An 11,088-nucleotide genomic window follows, 5' to 3' on the forward strand; every position below is an offset into this window, starting at 1 on the left:
GGGGGGGGGGGGGGGGGGGGGGGGGGGGGGGGGGGGGGGGGGGGGGGGGGGGGGGGGGGGGGGGGGGGGGGGGGGGGGGGGGGGGGGGGGGGGGCGTTGTTAGGGAATCCAAACACCTTTTGCATCAGAGGACACGAATTCTTCATTACTAAGACTTTAAACCAAACGAAACATGACATACCTCATGTTTTAAATCTATTGTAAAGTCGGATTTCAGGGATTCACTCTTTAACCTCTTGGTAAGCCTAGAAAATAGAGATAATTTCATTTTTTTTTAACCAAAAAGTGTCAAACAAGAATAACACAATCTTGAGACTTTCTAATGAGTGAAAACAGATAAAAATACAAATTTTAAGACGAAAATAAGAGTTTAATTTCCTTGAGGGAAAGGACTGAAAATGCAAAGGTTTGTTGATCAATAAATGAAAGCGAGACTTGTTGCAAAGGCAGCATTCACAATTTCAACATCTGCCAAATAACGTAAAATACTACAAAATGCCTTGACAAAAGAAGCCATGAAGTCTGTTGACTCCTGATCATCCTCACACTAAATAACAACAGAGAAAGAAAAAGAAAAGAAAAAATGCGCTTGACAGAAAAACAAAAATTGCCACTTTTTGTCTCCTAGTTTTAATAACCTCAATGAATTATATGTTGTGGGGTTTTCCGGGGGTGGGGGGGAGGCATGTGGTTTTGGGGAAGAATAACAATTTTATTTGAAGTCATTTTCCTGTTTTGAAAAACCTTCAGTGCTCCTTTCCCATGTAGACTAAAGCCCCGAACTCCCGCGCCAGCCTTGTGAGCCCCACCATCCCCCACCATCCCCCAGGCGTCTTGGTACCCACTGACCACACCCCGTCCATGTTCAGATGCCTGTACCCAACCTTTATTTGGCAAACTTTTCTTCTTCAAGACCAAAGTCAAGGGTACTTTGCTGTGGAACTTGCCCACCAGAATAAACAGAAGCTTCCTTTGCTCCCACAGAACAAGGCACAGCCCTGTTAGGTTCATCACATGCATTAACATCTGTTAGTACACATCCCTCTCTGTGCTACTTTCTTTGTTTTGCCAGCACCGTCCATACCTAGCCAAAATGAGCACTCCCTGAGCTCACTCACCTCAATGAATGAGGGCAATATATTCCTTGATTCCAAGCTGACTGAGGTAGAATCACACAATTTCAAGATCACTGAAATACCATACGGTTCTGTATCTGTTCACAGAGCTGAAGACTAAAGTATCGGTTTTGATTATAACCCTCCTCTTACATATTTTTACTATAAAGAAATCATGACTTAAAAAGTGTAGTAATGAGTTTCAAAAAATTTTACTGAGTTTTTAAATACATCTTAGTCTGAGTGGGCCACAAAAGATTTATTTAAAAATTTACTTCTCATTAGAAGAAAGATAAAGAGGACAGACACAAGGTACGAATTATGTTTAGTTATAAAGCATTTGTGTCATAGTTGATGCTAATGTACCTTGATAGCAGGTAGCACCAAAAGAAGCCTCATGTATTATCTGTCCTATTCTGTCCAATACCTGCCTGTAGATCTGGCGTATGACTGGGTGAGGACTCAAAAGAGATTATATCCTCAGATGCATTTCCGATACATATTAAGAGAAAAGCATTGGCCCTGGCAAGTGGGATCTTGTCCAATTTGAATTCTGCTCAATTAGAGCCAGTTTTCATAAACAAACTGCATCAAGGTAACCTTGGAATTAGGACTCATGCCATGTGCCTTCAAAATCTGATCAGACCACAAAGAGTAAATATTAACCTCATTCAAATTCCAAAGACAGAAAAAGTTATACCCGTGCTTATTGCCACAGGCAAGGAACACAGAGTTGTGATCAGAATCCCAGTGGCATGTAACAGCCATACATGCCCCTTCTTAATAGGCAATAAATATCTTTGAATTGTTCTCTTAAACATGCTCTCCATTTTTTGTTTGACTTCTCAAAGTTTCTTTCTAATTCAATTCTGAAAAATTTTTCTTGAGGGAAACCTCAAATGAGAAAAAAGTGAAAACTAGTAACAGAATTTCTCTGAGACAATGACTGATGAGAGAAGCAAGCTATTGATGGAAATCTAGATAACACTTGCTGGTGGAAAAACAATGGAGGAAATCGGTAACAGTGTTCTGTAATAACACATATTTGAAGAAATCATCTTATTGGAAATTAATGAGAATTTCTCCAAAGATGCAAGTTTTTTCTTTAATTGATCACATGGATGGATCACCAAGAAATGTTAGGCAGTGTTAATTCGAAACTTATTGATGTGGAATTGATAGGCCAAAAAGTATCTTTAGTGGGAAACAGTCTAAAAAAGTGTGTATCATTAAAAGTCTTTAAGTAACCAGTTGTCCTGAAGAAATACTTACGTAATTGCAAATTGTTGCCCTGTCTACGAAGTGGGTCATAAAGTCAAGGAGAGAAGACAAAGGGGATAAACTTTCCTGTACTGGACACTGTTGGTCACCTATACGATACAGAGTCTCCCTTTCCTTCTTCCTAAACAAATTCTGATTTTGAATTATTATTGAGCCCAACAATTAAATGGGTTTCAGGATCAGAACCTGACTAGTCTGAGCCAACCAAAGCACTGAAATTTTCTGGCAACTGTTAATGGTCCAGGGACTGGTACACGCCTGAAGTTGGCCCAACCAGACTAAGGATAAGCACTTACCTCCCATGGTTGGGGGAGAGGTTCTCTACTGTCGGACATGAATAGGAAACACGTAACCCTGACTGTTCTGAAACCACCGAAGGAACCAGATTTAGGGTAAATTGATTCTGTGCACTAAGGGCAGGACAGAGAGAGCAAGCCTGGGTCCTCAATAACACTGTTAACCCTTTCATCAACCAACCACAGGCCTCACTTCCTTTTATGACAATAATATTTCCTTAATTCAGTTTCCGTTGTTTCCTGTCACCTGCATCTAAAAGCATACTAACTGATATAGCTCCTAATAACAGAAGGAAACCAAGTCAGCACATTAGCTTTGGAACTGGGAAAAACCAAACTTCGGTTGATCTTGGGAAGATCCAATTATGGAGCTGATGGGGCTAATGACTCCTTTAGTTCTAAGTATCATACCAATTTCTTGAAGAATAAATAAAAATCTCCTATTAGAAAACCATTTTAAAACATATCTTGGACACATGATAGTTGCTAGGCCAGATGAATTACACCATTTTATCTGTTTGATTACTTTTCCACATCAGGAGAAAAGAAAAGGTGGTCTAAGATAGATGGAATTTTAAATTTGATACTACAGTAGCGTCTACATTTTTGTTTTGTTTTGTTTTTGCTCACAGGAAAAAGGAGGGAAGGAAGGGACAAGACCTTGAACATCAGTTAACTAAAAACATTCTGCAGTTTCGTGGTCAATGTTCAGTGTTGTGAACAGCAGATGACACTGAATGCAGCTTCTCAGGTGCCTCATTCCTCTATCATGCTGGAGTTATGGGAGAAATACTAGGTATTTTTCTAAACTTTGTGCAAAAGATTAGCCTCTTGGCCCTAATTCCTTTAGCCACAGTTCCCTACTGCTCTGCTCTGAATGTTTATGTCCCCCCCCCCAATTCCTATGTTGAAATCCTAATGCCCAAGATGATATTAGGAGGCTGGGCCTTTGGAAGGTGGTTAGGTCATGGGGGCAGAGCCCGAGGGAGCTTGTGTGCCCCTACCACCACGTGAGGACACAGCAAGAAAGTGCTGTCTACGAACCAGGAAGGGGACCCTCACCAGACACCGAATCTGCCAGTGCCTTCCTTGATCTTGGATTTCACAGACTCCAGAATTGTGAGAAATAAACTTCTGTCATTAGAAGCCACCCGGTCTATGTTTTGGGATTTCTTTTCTTTTTTGGTGGCTGGCCATATGATATTTTTTTATAGCAGCTCAAATGGACTAAGACACCTACACACCCTCCTGCAGTGACGAGGCTCTCAGTTCTCTCTCCTATCCCCGTAGAAAATCTTGTTACATTTGAGCAGAAAGGGAGATCTGAGACTCCTAAGGAAGCTGGGCACTTGGCTACCTTCCCTTGTCAACAGATGTGTTCAATGACCTCATAAACATGATGGGGAAGGGAATCGTGAGCCTGTGGCCTCCTGTGGAACTGCCTCACAGAATGCCAGGTAGCCCATAACATAAAGTCTCCCCTCAACAAGGCTAACATCTTGGCTAGTGTGCAACCTGCAACCCTGGCTCACAAAGCCCCGGCAGCTAGTCACATGGCGAGCAAGAGAGAGCATGAGAACTGCGGCCAAAGCACAGAGTTCACAGACCCAAGAGGTTTTGTAGAACGGGTTTTGCTGTAATGCCAGCAGCCCAAGCAATGAGAGTTGGGCTGGACTGACCTATAAGAGGATACTAGGAGCAAAGACTTGTCCAAGAGAGAACATGTCCATCCTTCTGGTTAAAAAAATAAGTCGAAAGGTAAGAATAAACAATTACCCTAGTGCTTCACTCAATAAAAAGTGAATTGAACTCAGAATCAAGAAGTCTCCAAAAAGGTCTCTGCTAGATGAGTGGGGAAATTGTGATGGGAAGAAGGAAGGTGACACTCTCTAGACCACCAGGACTTGCCTTCAGGATGAGAGGTGTCTAGGATCAGAGGGGAGGGATGGAGGAAGGAGCTACACCAGCTTCTGAGAAATGGCTACATCCCAGGGCTTGCTGTATAGGGTCTTCCTAGGTCCACTGGTTTCCTCTTCAGCCCTGGGGGAGGAAGCAGTTGCTAAGCAGCACCTCACAGGCAGCTTAGCTGTGCTCGTTCCCTTCTTGAGGGGTTAGTTGGACTATGGTGAACAGGAGAGAAACGGGGTTATAAAGAGCTTATAACTTCAAGTCAGAGAAATCACAGCCACATGGGACTTCTCCCATGGAGAAATCAGACCAAACCATTCCACACTATGAAGCATGGTAAAGAGAGAGTGAGGAAGGACTAGAGGAAGACTCCTGTGGCCAGCGGGGAGGAAGAATCCTGAAGGGACAAGGAACAGTGGCTCAGACTGGGATGTGCTGCTCGCAACTTCTGTATTTTAAGAGTCCAGACTAAACAAAGGTAGCTGAACTGGCCCCCAAACACAAGGCTGCTGGACACAGTGGAAAAGAGTGTCCTGGGAGCTACTGGTCTTTAAGCTGCAGCAAACCCACACTTACTTAATTTGAGAATAAATATGACCTTAGTCTGGGGAAGGGCAAAACATACTCCCCTCTCCCCTACAGAGAGCAGAGCCAGGCAAAGCAGTAGAGGGTGAGAAAGAAATGACTACCTCTTCCTGTCTCTCGTCCCCTTCCTCCCTGACCTTCCAAAGAATGGAGGGTGGAAACTGTGCAAATCCTCTGAGGCATGCTTGGTACAGGATGGGAGAACGGCATCCCTGCCCAGCGGGACCAGGACAGGATATGTGAGTCAAGGTTCTTAGGTGCAGACAAAAGAATCCACTTTAGCTAGTTTAAGCATAAAGTACATTTATTAAGGCATATAGATGGCTCACAGAATTACTGGAAAGTCTGAGTAAAGAGACTGTACGCTAAGATTCCAAGAACAACCCCCAGATTTGCACCAGAGAAATAAGTGGCCAAGGAGCTTCAGACTCTGCTGCCCTCGGATAGCTGCTACATCAGGAAGCCACTGTCTCAGCTGCCAACCCCCAAATGACCCTTCCTCTGCCACAACCTCTTAAGGCCAAATTTTCCTACATGCTTGTGTCCTTCCCCACATAACTCAGTTCCCAAAAAGAATACTCACAGCACATCTACCTGATAGAACCTACATCACACAGCCATTCCCTACTAGCAAGGAAGGCTAGAAAACAGGGCTTTTGTGACTGCTGCTGTTGTCCGGATTCCACACTGAGAAGGAGGGAAGCACACTGCGGGGAACTTTCAAATGTGCAGGGCATACTCAAGAGGTCTCATCACTACCCTGCATATCTCCAATGGGCTAAAAAGTTTTTCAAGACCCCAAACCCTAGAAACAGGATATTTAATATAAAAAGTGATAGAAATCCCTCCATCTCTGAATATATGAAGACCACAAGTGCTTTATCAACTTCCCACTCCCTAAAGAACAAAAAACACATAATAACTAACATGATGTATTCAGACTAAAAAAAGGGCCTGCCAACAACCATATTTCTCCTAAATTACAACTTAATCATCTTCACTTTCGACACCTAACAGAGCCTCACTGCAGTTATACACACAAATAACTAGGCATGATTACCATCAGTGCCTTCTGCTAGCTGTCCCTACTGCTCAGCCATGTTCACATATGCATGCCCACGCATGTAATTAGCCATCAACCCCCAACCTGAGCATGCTCCCGATTCACTTTCTTACTGGCGATCCAAGTTATACCTACAGCTAACTAGGTCCCTTAACAACAGTGGTGATGCCTCCGTGTGCACAGTGCTCAGAGCAATCACATGCTCTCCCCTTGTCTCACAACTTATTATTTGCTTTATTTTGCAGGTGGATAAGAGGAAGTACAGAGAGGTTGAGTGGTTTGTCTGAGGGGACCGATATGTGACGGAGCTGAAGCAAGACCCCCCAGACCTGTCCAGCTCAACCACATGGCTGCCTCTTGCTGAAAAACTAATTTGAGGTCCTGAGATCCATCAGTGACAGTACTCAGCGAAATAAAAGTTAATCCACACACCAAAAAAAAAAAAAAAAAGTCTAAGAAATTCTTACTTGTTTACAAGTGGAATACTAAGGGCCCAGCCAGCAGCAAAGTCTGGATATTTAAAAACCGTAGGATTTTCAGAAAAGGCATAATGGTGAATTATTGTAGATTCTTCATCATGTAATGCTTTTCCTAAAAACCATTCCTATGGAATAAAGATATGAAATGTCATTTTTTTTAAGAAACCATTTCATGTAAGACCAAAAAAGTTGTACCATTAATTTTAGTTAATTAAATATCTTGGGTGATAGAGAGCACAGACTATGCATTTCTACAGAATTTGAACAAAAAATATAATTAACACTAGTATGATAATAAATACAAAATAATCTCTATATACAAAAAGTAGTTCAAGATCAGATCACCAGCATGAACAAAATGTTAGTTATTATTATACCACGAATGTACAAAATTGGTATGTTATAGAATACTCCATGTAAAAATTGTTAAGGCAAAAAAACCCCCCAAAAGACCCAGTGTTCCCTTATGTTCCACTGAGGTTTTCAAAAAAGGATTTGAAAATCCCTTCCAGAATCAGTGCCTATTTTATTCGTTTATTTATCCACTCATTCAATTAATATTTATTGAGATTCTACCACACACCAGGCAGGGAGATAGAAATTAAGCAAGTAAATAAAGTAACTTCAGATAGTGATTGAAATGTGCTATGATGAAAATAAAACAGAGTGATGAGGGGCAACCCTGGAAAAAGAGGGAAACCTCATATGATGTAGCAAATGAACTGAGATGAAATAACATCAAGGAGCCAGTTATGCAAAAATCTGGAGAAAAGTCAAGACAGTTAAAGCAAAGTCCCTGAGGTGGGAAAAAGCCTGATATACTCAGTGAAAAAAGAAATCTAGTGTGGCTAAAGCATACTGGGTGTGGGGAAGATGATATGTGTAGAGGATTCATAAAACAAATGTACCTCACAGGGCCTGGTTTTCCAAAGCCTTGCAGTTTCAAATATTGACCTTGCAAGGACAGGAAATTTTCCTGAGGCTATAAGTCTCTGGTGTGAGATAAAGATTTGTGGCACAGCAAGGTTGCTGGCTCAAAGACAGACTAGTTACTGATTGTTATGTAAAGTTACTGAGAAACTGCTAAAGGGAGAAGGAATGTTTGCTAAATCAAGCCTTTGTTAGTGGATCACTTAATTGCCTAACAGAATGTTATCTGATTTGTTTTTACTGAATGTTACCAGCTTCTATTGTAAAACTTGTTAAACTGTACTTAGCAAAACCTCACCTATGTCTCTTCCTGTAACTTCTTGGTCTGGAGAATAAATGCAGGAAGAGAACCCCAATTCGTGGTTAATTTCCCAAATGGAAGGAATGCCTCGTGCTTGAGGAAGTTCTGGGATATTAACCCCTTTCTGCAGCTTCTCACTGCTCAAAAAAGATGGGCTTTGAGTAATCTTTGGTGGCTCCACCACACAGGGGAAAAGGGGTGACAAATCCACGGGAGGCAAAGCAGCAAAGAAGAAAAAAAAAGTTTTTAATATATTCTATTTTTGGTTAAAACACCATTGTTTCTTTGAATGCAATCATCTGTGGGACTGTGAGGCCAGCTGTTGACCTTTATATGGATTATGTAATTTATGCCCTAGGATGAGATGGAATCATAGTGTTTTAGGGAAAGATATTTTGTTAACTTTATGCTATATACCTATCTCATAGCCGGGAAACATGTCTTCTCTCCATTGATACAGTTCTCATTGTAGCAGTTTAAAGGAAATATAATGATATCAGGAAAATATCTTCCATCAAATGTAGGGTAAGAAAAATGAGTGTTAACTGGAAGAGCACCACTCCTGTGTTGCTTATTTGCCATTTATTATTTGTAGCTCTTCATAAGTTGTGCATGTATAACTTAGTGAATGTCTGTTGTCTTTTGAACTGTATTGAAAAATTTTTAAAAACTTTGTTGAACTTTACATCTATATATACAAAATCATTTAAATAAGTATCTGTTATTTTTCCATAGACAAAAAAAAAATCTTTTTCATAAAAACCACCCATTTTCAAAGAGATTAAAAATCCTATTAACTTTCCAGAAAATATACTCAGTTCTCCAAATTTCACTACAATATTTGGCTGTGCAAATACAGCTGCCAAGGACAAAGCCAGCTGAGATGGGATCAGGGGTGAAAACAGCAATCACGCTTCTCTAGGCATCTCAATGAGATTCTTATTCAATACAGGACATGTTGTGCTGGGGACTGCATGCTCGTGGGATTCAAAGATACCAATATTGCACAGTTTCATTCCTGCTCATTTCAAGAGGTGAAAAATCTCATGATTTTGTATTATTTCATATTCTTTACTCATGCTTCTGCATTTGTATAGTAATCTCTAAGACAGCGTGGTGTATACTGGAAGCTCCAAGTGGTCCTGTAGAAGAGATTAGTAATCTGGAAGGCAAGTCTGTAAAAAATATCCAGACTGACACATTAAAAGGAAAACAACAAAGAAGAGTTTAAAGCAATATGAGACAGCGAAAAGGTCTAAAATGCATGAAGTTGGAAACCANCCCAATTCGTGGTTAATTTCCCAAATGGAAGGAATGCCTCGTGCTTGAGGAAGTTCTGGGATATTAACCCCTTTCTGCAGCTTCTCACTGCTCAAAAAAGATGGGCTTTGAGTAATCTTTGGTGGCTCCATCACCCAGCAGAAAAAGGGGTGACAAATCTGTGGGACCAACAAGTATGAAAGAGAGGCAGGAGCAGATCAGGATGGGTTTTACATACCAGAGGAAAGGAGTGCAGACTTTATTCTAAGTGCAATGATAGTCTTCCACTTCTGGCAACAACAGAATAGCCTGGATCAGAACTACTCTCCCACTGAGAACAAGTGGAAATGCTGGAGAAATTACATAAAGCCAATGATTGAAGTCACCAGAAAACAACAAAGGCAGGTAAGACATAAAGGGCTAAGATCCCAGAATTGGGCCCCATACTGGCCTCTTCTTTCCTTCAAGGAATTTGCTGGTTTCCAAAGCTACAAATAGCACACAGCAGAAAGCAGCAGCTGGGGACTTCTGCAGCCCCACTGGACTGAGGAGACAGAAGTTGGAGCTAGAGACTGACAAGGAGGCAGAGATTTAAGAGCATCCCAGAGAAGTGAGCCCAAGATTCTGCATGCAATTTGCCCTCAACTACCTAGGCTGCATGAAAACCAAGGGTAAACACAAGAACCAAGTAGAAAGCAGTAGCAGAAAGGCAAAAAAGCTGAGCAAAGTCCTCAGCAGCTTTATGGTGCCAGGGAGAGCAAGGTTGGAGTTTAGGGTCTGCTAGGAATGAAAGGGCTCTAGGAATAAGGGCAGTCTGTAAATATCATCCACAGCCTTCTTAATTTTTCACACAAAATATCTGATATTTAGTCAAAGATTACCAGGCAGGGAAAGAAAGAAGACCAGACCAAAAACAGAGAAAAAGTGAAACACAGAAAGAGATACATAGATAAATCAGATTTTGAAGTTATCAAACAAGACCTTTAAATAACTTTGATTAATATACTAATATACTTAAGAAAATAGACAAAAAGATGAAAAATTGTACCAAAGAACTAGAATTTAAAAACAACAGTCATATGGAAATTCTAAAACTGAATAATACAAGAACTGAAGTTAGAAATTCAAAAGGATATTAAACACAACAGAAGAGATTAGTAATCTGGAAGGCAAGTCTGTAAAAAATATCCAGACTGACACATTAAAAGGAAAACAACACAGAAGAGTTTAAAGCAATATGAGACAGCGAAAAGGTCTAAAATGCATGAAGTTGGAAACCAAGAATAGAAGGGGAGAGGAAATGGAACTAAAGAAATATTTGAAGAAATACAGGCTTAGAATTTTCTAAAACTGACAAAAGTCATCAAACTATAGATTTAAGAAGCTCTCTAAACTCTACACAGGACAAATACAGTCATGCATCACTTAACAATGGTGATACGTCCTGAGAAATGCATTGTTAGGCAATTCTGTTGTTGTGTGAACATCACAGAGTGTACTTATTACACAAACCTAACTGGTATAGCCTGCTAAACACCTAGGCCATATGATATGCCCATTAATATCTTTTGGGCCCATCATTGTATGCGCAGTCTGTCATGGACTGAAACACTGCTACGCAGTGCATGACCATACAAAGAAAACCACATGTAGGCACATAATGGTAAAACTGTTGAAAACCAAAGATAGAGAACATCTTAAAAGCACCTGGGGGTGGGGGGTGTGAGGGAGTGGGGAGAGTATACATATTTCTTTCAAAGGAACAAAAACAAGACATACGATTGACTTTACAACAGAAATAATGAAAAGTGAAAGACATATTTACAGTGATGGAAGAAAATCACCACCAACCTAGAATGCTATACCCAGC

General features: G+C 40.8%; 1 protein-coding gene across 1 annotated transcript in view; it reads right to left on the bottom strand.

The window, feature by feature from the left end:
* Positions 1 to 11,088, bottom strand: part of B3GALTL (beta 1,3-galactosyltransferase-like) — a gene marked incomplete at its 3' end in the record, with an annotated part of 93,122 nt that overhangs the window by 40,356 nt on the left and 41,678 nt on the right. The window contains exons 7-8 of the mRNA XM_008591397.1: positions 6,716 to 6,852; positions 182 to 245 (exon numbers count right to left, since the gene is read on the bottom strand). Of these exons, the coding sequence (XP_008589619.1) occupies positions 182 to 245; positions 6,716 to 6,852 (201 nt within the window). The remainder of the gene's footprint in view (positions 1 to 181; positions 246 to 6,715; positions 6,853 to 11,088) is intronic.

This window comes from Galeopterus variegatus, unplaced genomic scaffold (assembly GCF_000696425.1).
Source record: "Galeopterus variegatus unplaced genomic scaffold, G_variegatus-3.0.2 Scaffold6898, whole genome shotgun sequence".
Taxonomy (NCBI): domain Eukaryota; kingdom Metazoa; phylum Chordata; class Mammalia; order Dermoptera; family Cynocephalidae; genus Galeopterus; species Galeopterus variegatus.